This window comes from Ranitomeya imitator, chromosome 5 (genome assembly GCF_032444005.1).
Source record: "Ranitomeya imitator isolate aRanImi1 chromosome 5, aRanImi1.pri, whole genome shotgun sequence".
Lineage (NCBI taxonomy): Eukaryota > Metazoa > Chordata > Amphibia > Anura > Dendrobatidae > Ranitomeya > Ranitomeya imitator.
Genome location: NC_091286.1, coordinates 27,178,229 through 27,205,452, shown reverse-complemented (window position 1 = coordinate 27,205,452; position 27,224 = coordinate 27,178,229). Strand labels below are relative to the sequence as shown.

The 27,224-nt window shown below is 47.4% G+C and overlaps 1 protein-coding gene across 2 annotated transcripts in view; it reads right to left on the bottom strand.

Moving 5' to 3' along the window:
• The window catches only part of RAB3GAP2 (RAB3 GTPase activating non-catalytic protein subunit 2), a 67,335-nt gene that overhangs the window by 37,559 nt on the left and 2,552 nt on the right, over positions 1-27,224 (bottom strand). For both annotated transcript variants that reach the window (XM_069768473.1, XM_069768474.1), the window contains exons 2-6: positions 12,138-12,205; positions 10,097-10,220; positions 8,931-9,012; positions 8,044-8,091; positions 5,506-5,581 (exon numbers count right to left, since the gene is read on the bottom strand). In XM_069768473.1, the coding sequence (XP_069624574.1) occupies positions 5,506-5,581; positions 8,044-8,091; positions 8,931-9,012; positions 10,097-10,220; positions 12,138-12,205 (398 nt within the window). The remainder of the gene's footprint in view (positions 1-5,505; positions 5,582-8,043; positions 8,092-8,930; positions 9,013-10,096; positions 10,221-12,137; positions 12,206-27,224) is intronic.

Here is a 27,224-nt window from a genome sequence, read left to right as displayed (position 1 = left end):
TCCAAAGGAGGATCCTGGAATCTCGGCCGAGGCCAGCGAACGCCGAGTCCACCGCTGGTGGTAGACATATGCCACAGCTGTGTCATTGTCTGTCTGGATTCGAATTGGCAGGCTGCTGAGAATCCTTACCCAGTGAAGGAAAGACAGAAAGATGATCCGGAACTCAAGGACATTGATCGGCAGAGGGTTCCTGCGCCGACCAACCACCCTGAAAGAACAGGAGACAAAGCCCCGCGCCTCCGCGAGCGGACAGGCGTCCGTCGTCACCACCTGCCAGGGAACTGGAAGGAAGGATATGCTGTGAAGGATCTACTCTGGGATAAGAGAAGTGACCTCGGCCACCAGTCGAGGAACCATTTGACCTGGGAGAAAACCGGATCGGACGATGCAGGGAGAAGACAGACCTGTCCCCTGCGATAAAATAGCCTGCTGAAGAAGTCTTGAAAGAAACGGGCGAAGGGAAAATTGCTTCCGATGTTGCAACCAAACCTCCTTAGGGTCTTTAAGGCCCATCGGAAAGGAGGGGAGCCGAGAACCCTGGAGCAAGCGAACTTCCTGACAAAGGAGGAAGATCCTGTCCTCGGGAAGGAAGACTCTGGTCCAACAAGTGTCGAAGAACATGCCCGGAGATACGAGGCGCTGAACAAGACGGAACTTCTTCCTGTTGACGAGCCACCCGCAACGGTTAGAATGTCGGGAAAGATGGATAGACTTTCGGGAGCCTGAAACCGAAATTCCTGAGCCTCCATGAAAGTGATTACTGAACGAGGGAATATCATCCTGAAGTGTCTCCGATGAAACTTCCTGTTCAGCAAATGGAGATCCGGACTGGGACGAACCTTGTTGTCCTGTGTCAGTACAGAAAGATTCGAAGAGAAGCCTGTGAACCGTTGAACCGTTCCTGTTCTGGGACGGGAACGTTTACCCCAGATTTAAGGAGGGAAACAATGGCCGTAAAGAAACCCGGGACTAGAGCGGGGTCTCTTGGAGGTTGGGATTTGAAGAAAAAGATCCCAGGACCGTGAAATGAAGAATTTGTATCTAGAGGATACAAGTGCCCTGGCCCATGCGCCCTCTACTGAGGAGACCCAGACGTCCCTGAGGAACAGGAGACGGTTGCCCAGCCTGAGAAACGGGCTGGGGTCTGGTCGTGGGTCATGCCTAGGTGGAACCTCCAGTCCTGGACCTGGAGAATCCACCTTAGGAGTAGCGGGCACGCCAGAAAAGAGTGAGTCGAAGAATACCTTCTTCTCTTAACGTGCCTGTGGCCTCTGCGAAGAGGAATCTGATGCCGCAAAACTACGAAAAAAGTCAAAAAGACCGAAGTAGCCGCCTAAAGGGAAAGTAGGCGAGGTCTGGAGAAGGGGACTGGTGCCACCAGTGGCGTCCTTAATAAATTTGGTCCAGCTTGGAACCGAAAGGATGTGAACCTTGAAAAGGCAGGCTTGTAAGGGACTTCTTTGATGACTCTTGAGCCAAACAGTGCGACAGCTGGCAACAACATTACTGAGCGCCTGTGCGGCAGAAGACGCGACGTCCAGGGAACAAAATATTCCCCGGCGTGAGTAATCTGGGTGGCAAGTTCCGCCAGCCGGCCTGATGGAGCTCCAGCTTGAATGCCTTAACGGAGTTGTTTAGCTCCTCGGATACAGACTTCGAAACCCAAATGGAAGCCAAGGCTGGGCATTGGGATGATTCGGCAGTTTTGAAAGCCGACTTCACGAAGGATTCCATGATCCTATCGATGGAATCTTTCAGAGCCGCCCACCGGACAGCGTAAGGACTGTGTCGGTGGCAAGTTTAGCAGCCGACGGATCCACAGGGGGAGAGGTTGTTCTCTAACGCCTCTCATTCCCGTTGGCAATGAGATCCGGAGGAAAGAGATATGAGACTCCAAGACGCTTGTCTCTTTGAGAACTTCTGGTAGAATTCGCTCTTTCTCTGGACAGAAGCTCCTTGAATTCAGGATGAGGAGCAAATACCTTGGGAGGTAGCTTAGACCATCTAAACGAAACCGCCTGATCTGCGGGTTTCGTAGAGGAATCTTTGATGCCACAGGTCTGATTGGTCGCTCCAATGAGGCTTTGAACCATATCCCTCATGTTAGCGATTTGGTTCGAAACCGGCCCCAAATTATCCTTCGAAGGCGTATCATAGAAAGCCTCGCCTGACTCAGGGAAGGAGGATCGGGAGGACGCCGACTGCAGAGGAGGACCGAGTGTTGAGATGGAGCGAGAAGAAGACTCAGACTGGCATTCCTGTCTGGACCTTTTGCAGCTAGCCTTGGAGGGCTCGGACGGAGCTTCCAGCGACCCGGTGGCTACTGCGGGGGTCTGCAGGAGTAACCGATCCAGCACGGACACCAGGGTTGAGACACCGTGTTAGATTGGCCACCGATTGAGACAGAGAGGAGGCCCAGCCTGGGATGGGGTTATCACTCTCGGGCGGATCGGCCGGGGGATCCTGGGCGGTAGGCACAATCGGGCTGCTGCAGGAGTAGGAAGACGAGAATGGCCCCCTTTTTGCCCGAGTGGTTAGGGGGTGGGGGGGGGGGTGGGGGCAGAGGGGAGTGTCAGTCTGCAGAGCAGAGCTACTCACGGTAGACGAAAAACGGGATCCGGAGGACGCTGTTCGGCTTGATAGGATGGGCCTCCGGTAAGAAGTCGTCTTTTAGGCAGGAGGGTGATGTGGGCTCCTGCCGCAAATTGGACTCGATCTGCGGATGTGACCGCGGTATGGGCTCCTGAGATTGAGTGCATGTAAAGGAGTCCCAAGATGGCGCCGGTGGGCGGAGAGAAGGCGGGCCGCAGTGAAAATGTCGGGCGGGAGAAAAGCCCGCCCGATGAGAGAAGAAAGGGGGCGGAGTCCGGCACCGGAAGTAGGCCCAGGCAGAAGCCGGGGCCTAAATTAGCGATCGGTGACCGGCATGGAAGGGCCGAAGCGGCAAACAGCGCGCCGCAGAAGGCGACAGGCGAACGGCCGCCCACAGCGGCGGGTGCAGCGCAGCCGCAGGTTCAAAGCGGCGCGGCGGTCCGGCAAGCCGCCACGCCGAGGGAGGACGCGCGGCGCTGCAAGCGGCCAGAGGGACGCAGCTGCAGGGGGCCCGACCAGCGACGCGGCGGCCGGCAAAGCCGCTGCGCCGAAAAGAAACGAACGGCCGCATACAGCGGCCGGAGCAGGGAAGCCACAGAGGGCCGAAGCGATGCGGCGGCCGGCAAAGCCGCCGCGCTGAAAGGAAATGAAGGGCCGCACACAGCGGCCGGAGCAGGGGAGCCACCGAGGGCCGCGCTGAAGCCGGGGCTGGGAAGCCCACAGGACCCGAGGCGGAAATGTCCCCCCTGAGCAAGGCCACGCAGACTTCCTGTCGGTAGGGTGTATACTGCAGAGGAGGAGCTAACTTTTTTATTTGCATAGTGTCAGCCTCCTAGTGGCAGCAGCATACACCCCATGGTTCCTGTGTCCCCCAATGAAAGGCGATAGAGAAATACAGAACACAATAGTGAGCAACCCACACAACACAGAATCATTTCATGCAAATGTTAATTTACTAAACAAATATTTATTCCAATTGGAGCAAATACAAGGATGTTTTTCTGTAGAACGTAAAGTTAAAACAAGTTTCTCACATACTTTCTGTATCAATTGCTCGAAGGTTACGAGATCTCTGCTTGCTGTCATTCCACAAGAAACATATTGTTCAAATGGGCAACACTGGCCCCGGGTCATGCGCTGGACACACGGGGGCCCGGCTGGCTTCACCAGTTATCAGAATGGTGTCTAGTTACAAGACTCGCACCTTGGGTCCATCGCATGATCAGGAATGAGTTTTATCCTCTGTAGGTAACTGAAAAAAATTCTACTAAAATATTGTAGGAAATTTACATAAGAGAGAGGTACCCTAGAAAAACCACCACTTAAAAAGATGAGAGGCGTCTGTAATTTACATCATAGGTAGACCTCAACTATGGGAGACAAACTGAGAAAAAAAAATCCAGAAAATCACATTGTCTGTTTTTTTAACATTTTATTTGCATATTATGGTGGAAAATAAGTATTTGGTCAGAAACAAACAATCAAGATTTCTGGCTCTCACAGACCTGTAACTTCTTCTTTAAGAGTCTCCTCTTTCCTCCACTCATTACCTGTAGTAATGGCACCTGTTTAAACTTGTTATCAGTATAAAAAGACACCTGTGCACACCCTCAAACAGTCTGACTCCAAACTCCACTATGGTGAAGACCAAAGAGCTGTCAAAGGACACCAGAAACAAAATTGTAGCCCTGCACCAGGCTGGAAAGACTGAATCTGCAATAGCCAACCAGCTTGGAGTGAAGAAATCAACAGTGGGAGCAATAATTAGAAAATGGAAGACATACAAGACCACTGATAATCTCCCTCGATCTGGGGCTCCACGCAAAATCCCACCCCGTGGGGTCAGAATGATCACAAGAACGGTGAGCAAAAATCCCAGAACCACGCGGGGGGACCTAGTGAATGAACTGCAGAGAGCTGGGACCAATGTAACAAGGCCTACCATAAGTAACACACTACGCCACCATGGACTCAGATCCTGCAGTGCCAGACGTGTCCCACTGCTTAAGCCAGTACATGTCCGGGCCCGTCTGAAGTTTGCTAGAGAGCATTTGGATGATCCAGAGGAGTTTTGGGAGAATGTCCTATGGTCTGATGAAACCAAACTGGAACTGTTTGGTAGAAACACAACTTGTCGTGTTTGGAGGAAAAAGAATACGGAGTTACATCCATCAAACACCATACCTACTGTAAAGCATGGTGGTGGAAACATCATGCTTTGGGGCTGTTTCTCTGCAAAGGGGCCAGGACGACTAATCCGGGTACATGAAAGAATGAATGGGGCCATGTATCGTGAGATTTTGAGTGCAAACCTCCTTCCATCAGCAAGGGCATTGAAGATGAAACGTGGCTGGGTCTTTCAACATGACAATGATCCAAAGCACACCGCCAGGGCAACGAAGGAGTGGCTTCGTAAGAAGCATTTCAAGGTCCTGGAGTGGCCTAGCCAGTCTCCAGATCTCAACCCTATAGAAAACCTTTGGAGGGAGTTGAAAGTCCGTGTTGCCAAGCGAAAAGCCAAAAACATCACTGCTCAAGAGGAGATCTGCATGGAGGAATGGGCTAACATACCAACAACAGTGTGTGGCAACCTTGTGAAGACTTACAGAAAACGTTTGACCTCTGTCATTGCCAACAAAGGATATATTACAAAGTATTGAGATGAATTTTGGTTCTGACCAAATACTTATTTTCCACCATAATATGCAAATAAAATGTTAAAAAAACAGACAATGTGATTTTCTGGATTTTTTTCTCTCAGTTTGTCTCCCATAGTTGAGGTCTACCTATGATGTAAATTACAGACGCCTCTCATCTTTTTAAGTGGTGGAACTTGCACTATTGCTGACTGACTAAATACTTTTTTGCCCCACTGTACATATATATTACACATAAAAGATGTTGAGAACTAACCTCGGTGTAGAAGCGCACGTATCCAGAGGTGAAGCCAATGACGATGCAAGTCCAGTCCGGCCTCCCAGTAGAACTCCTGTACGGTGGAGATATGGGAGGCTCAGTATGCACACACATGTACATGGATGCACAGTAAAGCTGGCCATACACTACAGACACCAGTCATCCGAACGCTCATCCAAGCGGACCGCTAACCCTCCCTTGTCTCTAATCACATGCATGCTCACTACACCGAGTGTGCATGTGTTCTGATTGCGGAGAAGGAACACTTTGCGTTTCTCCTCTGAAGTCCTACATCCCAATCCTTCCCTCAATCAACATTTAGGGGAGAAATGGGAATCCACTACACATATTACATGGTAAGCCGATCCGCTCAAGTAGGAGAGTTTGGCCAGTGCTAGTCTAAAGTGTACAGCCTCATTCTCAAAGCAATATGGTAATTGTTTCATGAAAAACTTTGTACTGTCTGGCTTCTACATCCTGTATGTATCACAGTACCCGGCAGGCTGCAAAATGAGGGACTAGTGAATGTATTAGTGAGCTTCTTCTGACCCTTATCTTTCCTCTTCTCTCTTGTATGATCTTTTAACCTGTAATACAGAGAGGCTGTAGAAGCCAAACAGTCCAAATTTTTTTTAATAAGACCATTAGTAAAAATGTTTTCGACCCACTCCCCGTAAAAATGCCAATTCCTTTTCTGCCTATATTAAATATGCCATTTTATTGATATTTTAGCTAGAAACAAAAAAATTTTGGTAATGGGTTTCATTAAAAATTTTGGGAGGTTTGGCTTCTTCATACTCTATATATCACGGTACATAGACTACAGAATGAGTTACCAGTGAAATCATCAGTGATCTCTTTCTCAAGTCAGTAATACTTCACTCATGTCTCGTGTAATCTTCTAACCTGTGATACACAGAGGCTGTAGAAGCCAAACGGTTCAAAACCCTAATTACAATTCGATTACAAAAATGTTTTGCTTTGTTTTAGTCAAAAGTACATCCCCTTTAATTTTCTTTTACTTTTTATTAATGTATATTAACACCTTTGGGGGTGATTTTGTTACTTAAAAGCATGTATTTTGGCTACAAAACCTTTTTAGTAATGGGTGTTATTTAAAATATTCTAGAGCCTCTATGCATCACAGGTTAGGAGAAAGATAATGTTACGGAGTCTGAAGAGAAAGATGAGGGTTACGGGGTCTGAAGAGAAAGTTCAGGGTTACGGAGTCAGACGTCAGAACGAGTTCATTGACAGATTCAATGGTAACAACAACAAAAACCCTCACTGTCGCCCTGATCCACTCCCGCCTGGACTACTGTAACGCTCTATTAATTGGCCTTCCCCTCACTCAACTTTCCCCTCTCCAGTCCATACTTAAAGCAGCAGCCAGGGTTGTCCATCTAGGTAATCGTTACTCAGACGCGTCCACTCTTCGCCAGTCGTTACACTGGCTACCCATTCATTACAGGATACAATTCAAAGTACTTGTTCTCACCCACAAAGCTCTTCACAGTGCGGCACCCCAATACACCTCCTTCCTCATTTCTGTCTATCGGTCTAACCGACCGCTGCGCTCTGCAAATGACTTTCGACTAAACTCTGCACTAATCCGTACCTCCCTCTCCCAACTCCAAGACTTCTCCCGTGCTGCGCCAATCCTCTGGAATGCTCTACCCCAAGATATTAGGACCATCCACAACTTGCATAGTTTTAGGCTCTCCCTCAAAACACATTTGTTCAGAGCGGCCTATCACGTTCACCAATCAAAGTCATTTTATGCGTGTGTGTGTGTGTGTGTGTGTGTGTGTGTGTGTGTGTGTGTGTGTGTGTGTGTGTGTGTGTGTGTGTGTGTGTGTGTGTGTGTGGCCCATTCACTATCTCCATCTATCCCCCATCCCCTGAAGATGGCAGGACCATCATTGTAAATACATCATTGTAAATACACACCTGTACTTTGTATCTCACCCACTTCATTGTAGATTGTAAGCTCTCACGAGCAGGGTCGTCTTATTTTGCTTTAATTATTGTATTGTTACCGCTGTTACTTATGACTGTTGTGATTGAAACTGTAAAGAGCTGCGGAATATGTTGGCGCTATATAAATAAAGATTATCATTATCTCATTCTGCAGTCTGCTATGTACTGTAATAGATAGAGGATGTAGAAACCAAAACGGTCATACATTTTCCATGAAACCCTATTACAAAAATGTTCTCCTGCATTTACAGTACTGTACGTAAAATAAAGCCCGCAATGGGTGCCCAAATTCGTTAAAATAGGTGAAAAGCTAACTTTGCTGTTAAGATAGCTCCATGAAGTGGTGTAAACTTGAAGCTTGTAAACCCCAATCCAAAATCCTCAACAAGGACCCGGACTGTCATGGGTCTTAAACAGCATTAGTAATCTAATATGTGGAAGAGGGACCCACTGGACCCCCTAGGCACCAACGCCTGGGTCCAACTGTAACTACTGCACCCACTATAAGTTGCGCCTCTGAGTGGAGACAGACACCCGCCATACCGTCTGTATTACCTTTTCTGGCTCGCCAACGGGATGCACAGAGCGCTACTGATAAATTCACTGCAAAGCAAAAGGACATCACAGCATTAGACGGATGCTACAAGTCCAAAAAGTGATACTTTACTCCATGGCCAGTCCTTCCTGATCTACGATCGCATCGAAGCACAAACAACACAAATATGATGAAGTCTTAGGCTATGTGCACACGTTCAGGAATTCATGCAGAAAATTCCTGAGAATTCCGGACATTTTCTGCATGAAATCCGCAAGAAAACCGCATGCGTTTTTGCCGCGATTTTGCCGCAGTTTTGCCGCGTTATTGCCGCGGTTTTGACGCGTTTTTTTTCCGGACACTTCCCAATGCATTTTGGAGTGGGAAATCCGCAAAAAAACGCAAAAAGATAGAGCATGTCCGGATTTTGTGCGGTATGCGTTTTTTTATGCGGAAAAAAACGCATCATGTGCACAAAACATGCGGAATTCATTCTAAATGATGGGATGCTTATTGTATGCAGTTTTTTTGCGGTTTTATAGCGTTTTTATCGGGAAAAACCGCGAAAAAACCGCAACGTGTGAACACAGCCTAATGTTTACAATACACTGAGAAAATAGAGGTATATAATGACTTTATATATTATTACTGCTTTACACTTCATCCAGCGTATTGTATTATCACGAGTTTATGGATTGTTTTCAATAATGACAATTATTATAATTGCTCCGTGTATCGATATCTAGAACAACTGAACACAATAATAGAAAACACAGAAATAATTCTAGATCAGTCAATGGCAGCTTGTTGATATTTTCAATATAACAATAATGTAAGTGAGGCCTATAAAATGTAACGTAAGGCCGTTAAGTCTTATAAGTCATCAAACATTTTGGGGGAAACTTACTTCTCTTCAACATTTAGAGAGCCGCTCCAGACCACTTCATACTGGATTTCCTCCCGGCCTTTCCCATCAGCTTTCCACTTAGCTGTGAAATCAAAGCAATGCACAATGGAAAGAAAATGACAATCAGAAAACTCAGAGCGAGCGACCACAGAGAGAGAGTGAGCGGGCCAGAGCAAGCGACCACAGAGAGAGAGAGAGAGAGAGAGTGAGTGGGCGAGAGCGAGCGACCACAGAGAGAGAGAGTGAGCGGGCGAGAGCTAACGACCACACAGAGAGAGAGTGAGCGGGCGAGAGCGAACGACCACACAGAGAGAGAGAGTGAGCGGGCAAGAGCGAGCGACCACAGAGAGAGAGTGAGCGGACGAGAGCGAGCGACCACAGAGAGAGAGAGTGAGCGGGCGAGAGACCACAGAGAGAGTGAGCGGACGAGAGCGAGCGACCACAGAGAGAGAGAGTGAGCGGGCGAGAGACCACAGAGAGAGAGTGAGCGGGCGAAAGCGAGCGACCACAGAGAGAGAGAGTGAGCGGGCGAGAGTGAGCGACCACAGAGAGAGAGAGAGAGAGAGGGCGAGCGACCACAGAGAGAGAGAGCGGGCGAGAGCAAGCGACCACAGAAAGAGAGAGAGTGAGCAGGCGAGAGTAAGCGACCACAGAGAGAGAGAGTGAGCGGGCGAGAGCGAGCGACCAGAGAGAGAGAGAGTGAGCAGGCAAGAGAGAGCGCGGCCGAGAGGGAGCAACTACAGAGAGAGCGCGGCCGAGAGGGAGCAACTACAGAGAGAGCGCGGCCGAGAGGGAGCAACCACAGAGAGAGCGCGGCCGAGAGGGAGCAACTACAGAGAGAGAGCGTGGCCGAGAGGGAGCAACTACAGAGAGAGCGCGGCTGAGAGGGAGCAACCACAGAGAGTGCGCGGCCGAGAGGGAGCAACCAGAGAGAGAGAGCGGCCGAGAGGGAGCAACTACAGAGAGAGAGAGCGGCTGAGAGGGAGCAACCACAGAGAGTGCGCGGCCGAGAGGGAGCAACCAGAGAGAGAGCGGCCGAGAGGGAGCAACTACAGAGAGAGAGAGCGGGCGAGTGTCCTGTCTCTCAAGCAATAGAGAAAAGCCAGACATCTTCCCCTTTACCTCCGCCCCAATCACTGATTCTTAAGAAGGGGAGATGTTCTTACGTGCTAGAAATACGGCTTTCTGATCGTGGGCGATCACCATCAGATCGTTGGTGGGTGACAGGGACAATACGCAGTCCTGTAGCCAGTAGACAGACGGAGCTTTACCTGAGATTTCTTCTTCAGCCTGTGCACAATGCAATAACCGAAGGAGAACAAGAAGTTTATTTACACAAAATAATAAGGTGCAGCTATTGTGGGGTCTGCGGACGAGCATCATCGTGTAACGAGGACTGTATGAAGGACAGTCTATACCCTACCCTATACAGGTAGATTAGAAGTTACCTAGCACAGACTTGCACTTATACACACGGCATCCACTGCAGATGGGGATGGATGGTAGAAGCCCAACCCTACACATATATGCAGCCACACAACCTACTGAATGTGTTATGTCAGCAAGTAGCAGATTACATCAAAGATAATTTTGCCTGCAGGATCAGACTACATAGTGATTGTTTGCAGTCTGTCGCCATAGAGACGCATAGCTCTGCATAAGCGCTGCATACACAAATTAGTATATGATCAAACCTATTCATACAGCTGCCTCATTTCTCTCTTTTTTCAGCTTCAAAACATCTAAAATCAGATTAAAATGATGACTATACATTTTACAATTTCCCTGAATCTCTGCAGGGATGAATTATGACCCTAATGAGCCAATTCCATTTTTTCCCCCCAACTTTCTGTAAATACTGTGTGACTTATTGCTTATTAATAGTAGGTAGTAGTGGATAATACATGCAAAAGAAGCTGTCAAAAAATAATAGCCGTGGGGGAAGTGTGCATTCGTACAGATCCCACCGCTACCAACAATTGCCAAGGAACAGCAAAACCCCAATATTAATCACTGACCACAGGTGCCAAAAGGTTTGCCATCCTGGCTTTGATCAGCCCGGAACCTTATTACAGAGAAGCGTACTTTCCCCGCCTCTGATTAAGCAAATCTCAGACTTGATGTATTTTTATAAAAGAATTTGTCTGCTGTAATTACCTGATCACTGCAGAAGGTCTCTACTTCAATGGTGGTTGAAGTGTTATCCTTTTTTTTTCTCACTACTGTAGGTATAATTTGCTTCTTTTTTTCCCCAGCCACAATTAATCCCATATGTTCAATGTGAGGGTGATCTGTCCCCTCTCTGGAGAGGTCTGGTGAATTTTAATTTTTCTCTATGACAGAGGCATATTGCCGGTCTAATTAGAGAAAGCATTTAAAAGTCGAAATCCATGTCAAATGTTCCTTGTGTCTTTCAAGTGCTAGGGAGCACCTGAGCATAAGTTCCCCAAAAGGCCTGTCCTGGGTGGGCCATGTATGGCATTTGCACAGGGTATTCCATAAATGTCCAACAAATGGGGGTCTCATCTATCTTGGGAATGACGCCCTGTTGTGCATTGCCAGGTATTTTCTCCCCAAGCACGTTCACTCTGCGATTTTCAAAACTCCTGTACGCATGTGCACCCACCTCCGCATTACAGGTGGTGGGTGATGTGGTCCCATTCCCAAGATGAACGTAGCCCCCCCCCTTTAGGGTGATTCCCACATGTTTAGGTCATACGAAGTTTCATTTAACAAATGCATGAACGAAAAATAATGACCATGTCCTGTAAGATTAGCTTCAGTCCGCTTTTGTAGACAGAATAATGACGGATTGAAACTTACCGACACTTCCTTACTTTCATGCTTTTCCCATGATCCCCAAAAACTTACCGACACTTCCTTACTTTCATGCTCTTCCCATGATCCCCGAAAACTTACCAACACTTCCTTACTTTCATGCTCTTCCTATGATCCCCAAAAACTTACCAACACTTCCTTACTTTCATGCTCTTCCCATGATCCCCAAAAACTTACCAACACTTCCTTACTTTCATGCTCTTCCCATGATCCCCAAAAACTTACCGATACTTCCTTACTTTCATGCTCTTCCCATGATCCATAAAAACTTACCAACACTTCCTTACTTTCATGCTCTTCCCATGATCCCCGAAAACTTACCAACACTTCCTTACTTTCATGCTCTTCCTATGATCCCCAAAAACTTACCGACACTTCCTTACTTTCATGCTCTTCCCATGATCCCCAGTCTTCATTTTCCCAGCTGGATAAATTATCTGTGCAAAAGGAAAAAAAAAAAGAAAGAAAGAAAGTACAATAAATTTCTGCGTCCCTATAGGGTATGAGAAACTGCCGGCACAGTAACACAATATATGGCAAACATTAAAGAATAACACATGGAAGTGTAAAAAAGTGAAATCCGCAGCCGCGGAGTCTGTGCAGGAAACACTTCTCCTATGCGCTAACTACTAGAAGGTAAAATGAAGACTATAAAGGCCTTTCTGGTGTGAATGGTGGCAGGCAGGTAAATTGGAATATGCACATTGTGGTTTTGCTACCTTCAGTGTGAAGCTACAAAGACATGCTTCACATTACTCCATCAAGCGTCTGACATTGTGCTTGGTGATGTAAGTCAATGGAATCTCATGCCATGAAGCTTCTGATGCACAGATCTTGCACTTATGTCCCATTCAGTGGCAGGACTTCTCTAGTGAGCGATGCCACAAAGGATCGGAGATTTTTACTCTCCACGCGCATCTGCACTCGGGGGCTTCGTTATGCGAACTTTGACAGGCTGTAAATCATCCATGCTCCCCTTCACCGGTGACAGGAGCAGATCAGAAAACTTATGAAGTGCTTTTTGGGTAATGTCTCACCCTATAACGACACCACATAGGTGTTGACTAAGATGTAGAGTACAATGCACCCAGTCTATGGAGATGGCATGGCTGTGTGCATGATTTTATGCACCTCTGCAGTAAGTGTAGCTGAAAGGTCCTTGCTTCCACATCTGTAAACAGGTTGCAAAAAAAAAGCTTGCAAAAGCTTCCACGCAGATCTGTGTGTCTCCATGGTGACGGACTACAAACAAACCTGTGTAGTCAGATTTGGAAGTCGCTTGAATATGTCCAACACATCTCACTAATGTACATTCGATAAAAAAATTGGAAAACAGATCAAAACGGGAATGATCACAGGTCCAGACAGCGGCTTACAAACTTACACACACCGGAGCCTTCAGCTAGCATGAAAACACCATCGGTGATGGAAGGGAAACCCCTTTCCTCATTTCCAAATGCTTAAATGCTGCCGTCACACTTGACAGTGGCATCTAAGGGATTAAACTGCTGCATATGGAGCTGCCTCCGATTGTTGCACTTAATGGGGTATATAGTAGGTGTAATAATAATAATAATAATTAGCAAATGCCTCCAATTAGAAATGTAGTACAGTTCTCTTGATTAGCTATGTCGCTTACCCCATGTGCAGGGCATTGCAGAAACTTAGGTATCCATGGCTATCACCAATACCAACTAACTGTCACTATATGAGTGGTTGTAGCCATGGATACCTAAGCTACTGCAGTGCCCTGCACAAGGGGTAAGCCACATAGCTTATCAGGAGAACTATACTATGCTTCTAATTGGAGGGATTTGCTAATAATATTATTATTACTACTACTACTACTACATATTAGGATAGCATCTTGGAATATCCCTTTAAATCCGCTCAAAACAATGTAGGATCACTTCATCATTTATACTGGGGGGTATGTTTTGCCATTTTTTTGCACCCAATTCTTTAAGATGGTGCATGGGGTTTATAAATATACAACATCAAAGATAGTTTTTTGTCTGTTTCTTTTACAGCTTTTGCAACATTTCAGTGCAAAAAAGTTGTGTGAAAATTTATACCACACACAAACAATTCAGGAGTGGACTAGTGTGCAAATGTGCCAAAAAAAAGTGCAACTCTAAATATACAAAGTGCGACGAAAACATCTGCAAAGCCTAAACTCTGCCCAAAATGGCAAACTAACCAAACAGGCGAACACACAAAAAAGGCACAAATGAATAGAGGCACAAACAGACAAAACTATACAAAAAGAAGAGCCCTGTAGTACAAACATCCAGGGGGTTAGAGCCCCATTGATTCAATCTATACAGAGACAAATGATCGGAGATCGTTCAGTCCCACTACAGTCTGCATAGTGTCGGCAGCACATCCAGAGATCGGAGGTCTGTAACGCCCCGGTGGAGCAGAGTAGTGGCCGTGCGGGAATTCATTGTCTATAGGATGGATGGAGGTTAGCAAGCGCTCTGTATTGCTTTTTATAGACAATTAATAAAGTGGCGGTCCATATGTGCAGCCACCACTCGATACTGACACCATTAGGGTACCATTATCAAGGTAGTTAGGGGTCCCAGCACTCGACTCACCGCCCCAAGAACAGACGATAATGCTAAATGTTGGGAATAAACCTTTAATGGACTCTAGTAAACAATATTCGATCAATTCAATAGACTGCTGCCTACACGTAGGGAACAGCTATGGGCGACACAGTCACCCCCCGAGGAGGTGAAGAGGATGAATGGAGCTGTATGATTTCATAAATTAAAGCTCTGGGTGCCTACGCCAAACATAGGCTCTGCGCAGACTGCAGTAAAGCAATAAATGTTGGGAAGGGGAGAAAAAAAAAAAAAAATAATCGAGATTTTTCAAGTGTAATCTCATTAGCAAACGATCTGCGGGAGTGAGCGATAAAGCACAGTCTGCTGCACCGTGGCTCGGAGAGCGCACAATTCATGTGCGGCGGAGGGACTGACATTTCCATTAGGAATGAGTCACCGCTATGCCAGCGTGCATCCTCCTCATCCCACAGCCGTGCGTGCCCACTGATCAGATGCGAGCGAAATCTGCGTCCCCACATCAAGCCATCTGCTGAGCGGAGAGGGGACGCCGCGCCACAAACCGCCGATCACGACGAGAGATCTGTCCCTTCCCTGGAGGTCAAAATGACTCCTTGCATTCTGTGTATGTGTGTATGTATATGCATATGTATATGTATATGTATGTATGTATACATACATACACGTGGACCCCTTCATCTCAGAGAAACCTTCATGCAGACGTTCCAGATTCTGCACACACCTGTAAAACCAGTCATTTGCCAGATTCTCCCACATGGGCCATACACTGCAGAGAGAACAATCTGTCACAGATTGGCTGCAAAATCCACAAGTTTCTGCCCATTTTACCCCCAACATTGTAAAGGGTGAAATCTGTGGCATGATGCCACAATGTCTGCAAATTGCAAGTATGCAGATTATCCTCTGTGGCAGAAAATCTCCCCCCGAGTATTACAGTAACGGCGGCTTCACCTGCGGAATCTGCAGATTTTTCAGTAAGGTTGATGGAAGGTAATATTCACGGGAATCTGTGGCCAGGATTTTGCGCGTCCTCCATATTCATGAGCTTTGTATGACCCCACTCCCCCCGCAAATTGTACAGTGTGTTTACACAGAGCTCAGCCCGGTAAGTGACATTGATGGAATCAGGGTCTCTGTCCCTACATTATGCTGCCCTTAGACGGGGTAGCAAAAACCATTAAACATTTTTAATGATAACTTGTGGATTAGTGGGAGCGCGACCACTGGGACCCCAACTGATTCCAATTCAACCTTTGACCTCCACTCCATTCACCCTCTATGGCAGACCTGTGCAATCTGGGGCCCGCAGGTCACATCCAACCTTCTGGTCGTTCCAGTCTGGCCTGCGGACCGAGACCGTTGTGGGGCTGAAACAGTAGCCCATGGGCTGCACCATGTCCTCCCCCGCCCGCCTTCTATCCACTGTCCATCCTCAGGATGCAGACCACGGTCATTACTTTGGTGACGGAGGGGCCGCCAGCTCCATCTTACACCAATCACGGTGAGGGATAGCCGACATGATGACGTCATTTCATTGTGCTGCTGAGACTCAGTGCAAAGGAGACTGGAGCAGAGCACCGGGGGAACGGGAGGAAGGCGAGTATGTGCTGGTTATTTTTCATGTGTATGGGATATTTGTATGTATACATGGAGGCTATGTTGGGGGGGGGGGGGGGTGAAACATTATATACATGGCCCATCCTATTATTAGGCTTAGGGGACAATCGCTTGTTCACACAGGACCCTGTAGGTTTGGATTTCTTTTTCCCTTAAAGGGAACCTGTCACCCCGAAAATCGCGGGTGAGGTAAGCCCACCGGCATCAGGGGCTTATCTGCAGCATTCTGTAATGCTGTAGATAAGCCCCCGATGTTACCTGAAAAAGGAGAAAAAGACGTTATATTATACTCACCCAGGGGCGGTCCCGCTGCTGGTCAGGTCAGATGGGTGTCTCCGGTCCGCTCCGGCGCCTCCCATCTTCATTACAAGACGTCCTCTTCTGATCTTCAGCCACGGCTCCGGCGCAGGCGTACTTTGCTCTGCCCTGTTGAGGGCAGAGGATAGTACTGCAGTGCGCAGGCGCCGGGCCTCTGACCTTTCCGGCGCCTGCGCACTGCAGTACTATCCTCTGCCCTCAGCAGGGCAGAGCAAAGTACGCCTGCGCCGGAGCCGTGGCTGAAGATCAGAAGAGGACGTCATGGAAAGAAGATGGGAGGCGCCGCAGCGGACGAGAGACGCCCATCTGACCTGACCAGCAGCGGGACCGCCCCTGGGTGAGTATAATATAACGTCTTTTTCTCCTTTTTCAGGTAACATCGGGGGCTTATCTACAGCATTACAGAATGCTGTAGATAAGCCCCTGATGCCGGTGGGCTTACCTCACCCGCGATTTTCGGGGTGACAGGTTCCCTTTAATTAAGAACTTCCTTTAAAAACTGCATAATATTTACATTAGTTTGTGGATCTGAAACGTTTAAGTGCGACAAACATGAAAAAAGAACAGGAAATCAGGAAGGGGGCAAAGACTTTTACACACCACTGTATATGGAGGTTATGTGTGGGGGTCTCATCCTGTATGTACAGAGGTTATGTGTGGGGGTCTCATCCTGTATGTACAGAGGTTATGTGTGGGGGTCTCATCCTGTATGTACAGAGGTTATGTGTGGGGGTCTCATCCTGTATGTACAGAGGTTATGTGGGGGGCCCATCCAATATATACAGGGGCTATGTGGGGGTCTCATCCTGCATATACGGAGGTTATGTGTGGGGGTCTCATCCTGTATGTACAGAGGTTATGTGTGGGGGTCTCATCCTGTATGTACAGAGGTTATGTGTGGGGGTCTCATCCTGTATGTACAGAGGTTATGTGTGGGGGTCTCATCCTGTATGTACAGAGGTTATGTGGGGGTCTCATCCTGTATGTACAGAGGTTATGTGGGGGGCCCATCCAATATATACAGGGGCTATGTGGGGGGCTCATCCTGCATATACGGAGGTTATGTGGGGGGGCTCATCCTGTATGTACAGAGGTTATGTGTGGGGGTCTCATCCTGTATGTACAGAGGTTATGTGGGGGTCTCATCCTGTATGTACAGAGGTTATGTGGGGGGCCCGTCCAATATATACAGGGGCTATGTGGGGGGCTCATCCTGCATATACGGAGGTTATGTGGGGGGGCTCATCCTGTATGTACAGAGGTTATGTGGGGGGCTCATCCTGTATGTACAGAGGTTATGTGGGGGGGCTCATCCTGTATGTACAGAGGTTATGTGGGGGGCCCATCCAATATATACAGGGGCTATGTGGGGGGCTCATCCTGCATATACGGAGGTTATGTGGGGGGGCTCATCCTGTATGTACGGAGGTTATGTGTGGGGGTCTCATCCTGTATGTACAGAGGTTATGTGGGGGGGCTCATCCTGTATAGGAAATCGGAAAGGGGGCAAAGACTTTTACACATTACTGTATATGGAGGTTATGTGTGGGGGTCTCATCCTGTATGTACAGAGGTTATGTGTGGGGGTCTCATCCTGTATGTACAGAGGTTATGTGGGGGGCCCATCCAATATATACAGGGGCTATGTGGGGGGCTCATCCTGCATATACGGAGGTTATGTGTGGGGGTCTCATCCTGTATGTACAGAGGTTATGTGTGGGGGTCTCATCCTGTATGTACAGAGGTTATGTGTGGGGGTCTTATCCTGTATGTACAGAGGTTATGTGTGGGGGTCACATCCTGTATGTACAGAGGTTATGTGGGGGTCTCATCCTGTATGTACAGAGGTTATGTGGGGGGCCCATCCAATATATACAGGGGCTATGTGGGGGGCTCATCCTGCATATACGGAGGTTATGTGGGGGGTCTCATCCTGTATGTACAGAGGTTATGTGTGGGGGTCTCATCCTGTATGTACAGAGGTTATGTGGGGGGCTAATCCTGTGCATATGGAGTCTATGTGGGGGGGGGGGTTCATTCTGTATATACGGAGGTTATGTGGGGGGCTCATCCTGTATATACGGAGGTTATGTGAGGGGCTCATCCTGTATAGGAAATCAGGAAGGGGGCATAGACTTTTACACATCACTGTATATGGAGGTTATGTGTGGGGGTCTCATCCTGTATGTACAGAGGTTATGTAGGGGGGTCTCATCCTGTATGTACAGAGGTAATGTAGGGGGGTCTCATCCTGTATGTACAGAGGTTATGTAGGGGGGGTCTCATCCTGTATGTACAGAGGTAATGTAGGGGGGTCTCATCCTGTATGTACAGAGGTTATGTAGGGGGGTCTCATCCTGTATGTACAGAGGTTATGTAGGGGGGTCTCATCCTGTATGTACAGAGGTTATGTAGGGGGGTCTCATCCTGTATGTACGGAGGTTATGTGGGGGGCTCATCCTGTATATACGAAGGCTATGTGGGGGGGCTCATCCTGTATATATGGAGTCTATGTTGGGGGGGTTCATTCTATATATACGGAGGTCATGTGGGGCGCTAATCCTGTATATACGGAGGTTATGTGGGGGGCTCATCCTGTATATACGGAGGTTATGTGAGGGGCTCATCCTGTATAGGAAATCAGGAAGGGGGCATAGACTTTTACACATCACTGTATATGGAGGTTATGTGGGGGGGCCCATCCAATATATACAGGGGCTATGTGGGGGGTTCATCCTGCATATATGGAAGTTATGCGGGGGGGCTCATCCTGTATGTACGGAGGTTATGTGGGGGCTCATCCTGTATGTACGGAGGTTATGTGGGGGCTCATCCTGTATGTACGGAGGTTATGTGGGGGGCTCATCCTGTATGTACGCTGTACGGAGGTTATGTGGGGGGCTCATCCTGTATGTACGGAGGTTATGTGGGGGGCTCATCCTGTATGTACAGAGGTTATGTGGGGGGCTCATCCTGTATGTACGGAGGTTATGTGTGGGGGGCTCATCCTGTATGTACGGAGGTTATGTGGGGGTCTCATCCTGTATGTACAGAGGTTATGTAGGGGGGTCTCATCCTGTATGTACGGAGGTTATGTAGGGGGGTCTCATCCTGTATGTACAGAGGTTATGTAGGGGGGTCTCATCCTGTATGTACAGAGGTTATGTAGGGGGGTCTCATCCTGTATGTACAGAGGTTATGTAGGGGGGTCTCATCCTGTATGTACAGAGGTTATGTAGGGGGGTCTCATCCTGTATGTACAGAGGTTATGTAGGGGGGTCTCATCCTGTATGTACAGAGGTTATGTAGGGGGGTCTCATCCTGTATGTACAGAGGTTATGTAGGGGGGTCTCATCCTGTATGTACAGAGGTTATGTAGGGGGGTCTCATCCTGTATGTACAGAGGTTATGTAGGGGGGTCTCATCCTGTATGTACAGAGGTTATGTAGGGGGGTCTCATCCTGTATGTACAGAGGTTATGTAGGGGGGGGTCTCATCCTGTATGTACAGAGGTTATGTAGGGGGCTCATCCTGTATAGGAAATCATGAAGGGGGCAAAGACTTTTACACATCACTGTATATGGAGGTTATGTGGGGGGGCCCATCCAATATATACAGGGGCTATGTGGGAAGCTCATCCTGCATATACGGAGGTTATGTGGGGGGCTCATCCTGTATGTACGGAGGTTATGTGGGGGGCTCATCCTGTAAGTACGGAGGTTATGTGGGGGGCTCATCCTGTAAGTACGGAGGTTATGTGGGGGGCTCATCCTGTAAGTACGGAGGTTATGTGGGGGGCTCATCCTGTAAGTACGGAGGTTATGTGGGGGGCTCATCCTGTAAGTACGGAGGTTATGTGGGGGGCTCATCCTGTATAGGAAATCAGGAAGGGGGCAAAGACTTTTACACATTACTGAATACGGAGGTTATGTGGGGGGGCTCATCCTGTATATACGGAGGTTATGTGGGGGGCTCATCCTGTATATACGGAGGTTATGTGGGGGGCTCATCCTGTATATACGGAGGTTATGTGGGGGGCTCATCCTGTATATACGGAGGTTATGTGGGGGGCTCATCCTGTATATACGGAGGTTATGTGGGGGGCTCATCCTGTATATACGGAGGTTATGTGGGGGGCTCATCCTGTATATACGGAGGTTATGTGGGGGGCTCATCCTGTATAGGAAATCAGGAAGGGGGCAAAGACTTTTACACATTACTGAATATGGAGGTTATGTGGGGGGCTCATCCTTTATGTACGGAGGTTATGTGGGGGGGCTCATCCTGTATATATGGAGGTTATGTTTGGGGCTCATCCTGTATGTACGGAGGTTATGTGGGGGGGCTCATCCTGTATGTACGGGGGTTATGTGGGGGTCTCATCCTGTGTATATGGAGGTTATGTGGGGGGCTCATCCTGTATGTACAGAGGTTATGTGGGGGGGCTCATCCTGTATGTACGGGGGTTATGTGGGGGTCTCATCCTGTGTATATGGAGGTTATGTGAGGGGCTCATCCTGTATGTACAGAGGTTATGTGGGGGGCTCATCCTGTATATACGGAGGTTATGTGGGGAGCTCATCCTGTATGTACAGGGGTTATGTGGGGGGTCTCATCCTGTATACATGGAGGTTATGTGGGGGGGCTCATCCTGTACATAGGAGGCTTCCCATATATATTAGGAAACTTCTCCAACCTTTATACTAGCGCTTTAGAAGTCTTTACTCTTGCCAATAATCCAGAATTTCTGATTATCCAGTACAACTCTGTCCTCAAAGTTTAGCAGATTAAAGAGTACGGTATTTTAATATTTACATCAAATGGGCTAAGTCTTTGAATGAAACACTGATATCTCGTGCCCGCGTCATTCCAGACTAACAATCCCTTTGTGATGCTAAACACGGGCAGCCGTCTCCGTGTGATGGGGACGCAGGCAGCTTCAATGTCACTTTATCTTCAGCCTGGGGATGCAGGCAGCGTCACAGTCACGTATTCTGCCATCAAGGTGTTATCTGTCAGTCGCTCGCCATCATATACACCAACTATCTGCCTGATTACAGGACGGGCGGTGAGTCACCAGCTCAATGCAATGTGAACCCAGACATAGGATGACGGATGTAGCAGTGCTGGCAGAGCGGGGGGCACGGAGGATCAGCTCAGCCCTGAGCATCCTACAATCCTGCTTATATAGGGCCCTTCACTACTCCACAACAAGGAATAGCGGCTGCAGAGCCGAGTGAAACGTAGATGGTCACAATGCAATGTCCCCAGGCCACAATATCCCATCCTGGAGCCAATAGTTCACTACCCCCGCATGCTAAAAGTTTAGAGAATGTCGATGGAACAAAATAAAAGGCTCTTCCCCATCCTACACAACGATGCCATATTGATAGGTGATGCCATTACTTTATGATAGGCGGGGTGGTCTGACATCTGAGACCCCCAACAATTGGAAAACTACCAAGAGGTTGGTACACAAGAGGTTGGTACACAAAATGAGAATGCTTGGTCTGGGGGAAAATGTGTGTAAATGGGTTAGTAACTGGCTTAGTGATAGAAAGCAGAGGGTGGTTATAAATGGTATAGTCTCTAACTGGGTCGCTGTGACCAGTGGGGTACCGCAGGGGTCAGTATTGGGACCTGTTCTCTTCAACATATTCATTAATGATCTGGTAGAAGGTTTACACAGTAAAATATCGATATTTGCAGATGATACAAAACTATGTAAAGCAGTTAATACAAGAGAAGATAGTATTCTGCTACAGATGGATCTGGATAAGTTGGAAACTTGGGCTGAAAGGTGGCAGATGAGGTTTAACAATGATAAATGTAAGGTTATACACATGGGAAGAAGGAATCAATATCACCATTACACACTGAACGGGAAACCACTGGGTAAATCTGACAGGGAGAAGGACTTGGGGATCCTAGTTAATGATAAACTTACCTGGAGCAGCCAGTGCCAGGCAGCAGCTGCCAAGGCAAACAGGATCATGGGGTGCATTAAAAGAGGTCTGGATACACATGATGAGAGCATTATACTGCCTCTGTACAAATCCCTAGTTAGACCGCACATGGAGTACTGTGTCCAGTTTTGGGCACCGGTGCTCAGGAAGGATATAATGGAACTAGAGAGAGTACAAAGGAGGGCAACAAAATTAATAAAGGGGATGGGAGAACTACAATACCCAGATAGATTAGCGAAATTAGGATTATTTAGTCTAGAAAAAAGACGACTGAGGGGCGATCTAATAACCATGTATAAGTATATAAGGGGACAATACAAATATCTCGCTGAGGATCTGTTTATACCAAGGAAGGTGACGGGCACAAGGGGGCATTCTTTGCGTCTGGAGGAGAGAAGGTTTTTCCACCAACATAGAAGAGGATTCTTTACTGTTAGGGCAGTGAGAATCTGGAATTGCTTGCCTGAGGAGGTGGTGATGGCGAACTCAGTCGAGGGGTTCAAGAGAGGCCTGGATGTCTTCCTGGAGCAGAACAATATTGTATCATACAATTATTAGGTTCAGTGGAAGGACGTAGATCTGGGTATTTATTATGATGGAATATAGGCTGAACTGGATGGACAAATGTCTTTTTTCGGCCTTACTAACTATGTTACTATGTTACTATGTTACCACCATGACAACTACAGTACCATGTGAAAGTTTGGGCACCCCTGGTGAAAATTACTGTTATTGTGAACAGTTCAGCAAGATGAAGATGAAATGAACTCTAAAAGGCCTAATCTTACAGATGACTAATTTCCTTTATATTTTAGGCAAAAAAAATATATACGGTACATTTTCATCTTTTACATTTTAAAAATTACAAGAAGGAAAATGAGTGGATGCTAAAGTTTGGGCACCCTTGGAGATTTGTGTGCTCAGATAATTCTGACCCAGGTTTCAGACTTTAGTTATCCTGTTTGGGTTATGGCTTGTTCACTATCAGTTAGGAAAGGCCAGGTGACGCAAATTTCCCAGCTTTATAAAAACCCAGCCTCCTCTAACCTTGACCCCAAAAAACAGCAGCCATGGGATCTTCTAGGCAGCCACCAAGTGTTCTGAAAATGAAAATGGTGGAGGCCCACAAAACAGGAGACGGCTATAAGAAGTTAGCAAAGTGTTTTCAAGTTTCCCTTTTCTCAGTTCAAAATAGAAGAAATAGCAGTTACCAGAAACAGTGGAGGTCAAGATAAGGTCTGGAAGACCAAGCAAAATTTCAGCGAGAGCTGCTCATAGGATTGCTAGAGAGCCGCTGCTTAACTGCGAAAGACCTTCAGAAAGATTTAGCCAACTTTGGAGTTGTGGTACATTGTTCTAGTGTTCAGAGACACCTGCAGAAATATGGCCTTCATGGAAGAGTCATCAGAAGAAAACCTCTCCTGCATCCTCACCATAAAATTCAGCTTCAGAAGTATGCAAAAGAACATCTAAACAAGCCCTGTGAAAACAAGTCCTGTGGGCCGATGAGGTTGAAATAGAAATCTTTCGCCACAAGGTATGTGTGGAGGAAAAAGGAAAGAGAACTTTAGGAAAAGAACATCTCGCCAACCATTAACCATGGGGGTGGATCAATCACGCTTTGGAGTTGTGTTGCACCCAATGGCACAGGGAACATTTCACAGGTACAAGGAAGAATGGATTCAATGAAATTTCAATAAATTACATAGTAACATAGTTAGCAAGGCCGAAAAAAGACATTTGTCCATCCAGTTCGGCCTATATTCTGTCAGAATAAATCCCCAGATCTAGGTCCTTCTACAGAACCTAATAACTATAAGATACAATATTGTTATGCATGCTCCAGGAAGACATCCAGGCCTCTCTTGAAACCCTTGACTGAGGTCGCCATCACCACCTCCTCAGCTCAGGCAATTCTTGATACAAACATAACACCATCTGAAAAAAAAGCTGAAGTTCAGAAGAGGATGACTTCTACACATGGATAATGATCCTAAACACGTCACAATCCACAATAGACGCCCTCAAAAGGTGCAAGCAGAAGGTTTTACAATGGCCCTCACAGTCCCCTGATCTGAACGTTATTGAAAATCTGTGGATAGACCTCAAATTAGCAGTGCGTGCAAAACGCCACAGGAATCTCACAGAACTGGAAGAATTTTCCAATGAATAATGGGTGAAAATCCCTCAAACACTGAAAGACTCTTGTCTGGGATCAAAAGTGTTTACAAGCTGTGCAAAAGGGGCTGTTGCTAGGTACTAACAATACTTTTGCATCAGCCCATTTTCCTTTTTGTAATTTTTAAAATGTAAAAGATGAAAATATATATATTTTTTTACCTAAATACAAAGGAAATGCTTCATCTGTAACTTTAGGCCTTTTAGAGATCATTTCATCTTCAACTTGCTTAACGGTTCACATAGCAGTAATTGTGACCAGGGGTGCCCAAACTCGTACATGCCACTGTACATCCAATGGTTGCTGTGTCATCAGCCCTCAGTTAGTGCCCACACAGTAGGGCCCACCCCAGCTGTGGCACCAGAAGCCCCCTCTGCCAGTGTCGCCTTCACAGCACGTTTTCTATTCAATGACAGCAAGCAGGGAACTTACAGACCGGAAAGACCGGACAAATATATTAGAAAATTGCAGATTTTGCATCACAGAGTAAATAATATTTATTGTCTCCCACCGGTGAATGGAAGCCGTGTAACGGCAGGAGACGAGCGGCGCCAGCGACACCCACACGCTCCGAGCTGACAGCTGCCGTCAGTGCAGCAGACAGTTTAATGTTTTTCTGTAGAATGCTTATATAGAAATCCTTTTATTTCTTTTACACTTCCAGACGTCATAACTTTACACAATGCAATGCATTTTTTTCTTTATCTTTAGGGCTTGTGTGCAAGTAGCAGATTTGGGGAGTTTTTCGGCGTGCAGACTTGGTAGCAAGAACTGAAGCAATCCTGATGCCAGCACTGAAGGGTCATGCACACGATGAGTATTTTTTGAATTGCAGATAATAATCTGCCGCGTGTCAATTCTCTGTGCGTTTTTCAGCATTGACCTCACTCAAATCAGTCAAAAACCGCTGGCAAAAATGCACCAAAAACGCGCGTTTTTTGCAGCTGCATTTTTCCTGCCAAGAGATGGTGCAGAAATGTCTGCACCCATTTACTCTGTGTGCGCACAAAGCCTAGAGAGCAGTAAAGGAGTTTGCATGGTGTCGCAGTCGGGTCAGTATTTCATGGCATCCGGACTTGGAGCAAACCTCCTCCTACCTGCCAACATTCACGGACCCTCTGGCACGTTATCATGGCTGCGTTGAGACGGACCCACACGACGACGTCAGGCCGGGGGGCTGGCAGGGCTCTCACACGTCAGACATGAAATACTAACCTGGACAATGGTCCAGGATCCTGCGAATCGATCCACTCATTATTTCCCCTTTAATGTGAGACTGCCAGGCCTCAGCCCCCATAGTGTCATTCTGTTTGCCGCTCGCTTTTTGTTGTCCAGAAAAAAAACTTTATGCAGCTATAAAAATGAAAGGTGCTTGGTGCACCCTTGGTGTGGCCAAGCGCCTCAGTGCACCTTTCCTCCCCCTTTTTTTTTCCCTATACATCCGCCTCATCTTTTCTGACGGGCAGCGCTAGCATTCCCCGAGCCAGAAATGTCCACGAGTGAAAGCGCATTCATGACAGTGTTCACATGCAGTGAGGAGGCAGCTCCGCTATACTTCTGGGTACAGCGAGTGACTGCGGGAGACCGGAGAGAGGCTGTGTGTGAGCGTGTAACCAGAGCTGTCTAGGAGAAGGCCAGCGCTCTCAGTCAGAAGAGAGGAAGGCGGAGGTGTGCTTAAAAAAATTGTTGAAATGGTGCAATGAGGCGCTTGGCCACACCAAGGGTGCACCAACCACCCTGGTCTGCAAAGGGGAATGAAAGAATGATATATATATTTTTTTTTTTTTAAGGCTACTTTCACACATCAGGTTTTTTGCAAAAACTGACGCAGCGGATCCGTGCTTTTCAACGGATCCGACTAGCATATCCAGATAATTGGATTTAAAAAATTTTTTAGAGCATTCTCAGTTTAAAAAAACGGAATCCGGCACCGGAATCCGTGATTTTCCGGATCCAGCACCATCCGGCTCCCATTCTACCAAACAGCCGGAAGCGCCGCATCCGGCGCTTCCGGCTTCTTCGCCGGAGACAAAAAAATGTTGTTATCAACGCTTTTTCAAAAAAACGGAAACGGCAGATTTCCGGATCCGGCGAAAACCGGACGAAACGCAAGGACATCCGGTGCAATCCGGCACTAATACAAGTCTATGGGGAAAAAAAACAGATCCGTTTTTTTGAAAATTAGCTGGATTGAGCCTGATGTGTGAAAGTAGCCTTAAAGGGCACCTGTCACCCCCAAAATCGAAGCTGAGCTAAGCCCCCCAGCATCAGTGCTTATCTACAGCATTCTGTAATGCTGTAGATAAGCCCCCGATGTATCCTGAAAGATGAGAAAAAGAGGTTAGATTATACTCACCCAGGGGCGGTCCAGTACGATGGGCGTCGCGGTCCGGTCCGTGGCCTCCCATCTTCTTACGATGACGTCCTCTTCTTGTCTTCATGCTGCGTCTCTGGCCCACGCACACTTTGTCTTCCCTGTTGAGGGCAGAGCAAAGTACTGCAGTGCGCAGGTGCTGGGCCTCTCGGACCTTTCCCAGCACCTACGCACTGCAGTACTTTGCTCTGCCCTCAACAGGGAGATAAAGTACGCCTGCGCCGGAGCCGCAGCGTGAAGACCAGAAGAAGATGTCATCTGATGAAGATGGGAGGCCCCAGACCGGACCGCGACGCCCATCGGATCGGACCACCCTCGTGAGTATAATCTAACCTCTTTTTCTCATCTTTCAGGATACATCGGGGGCTTATCTACAGCATTACAGAATGCATTACAGAATGCTGTATGTAG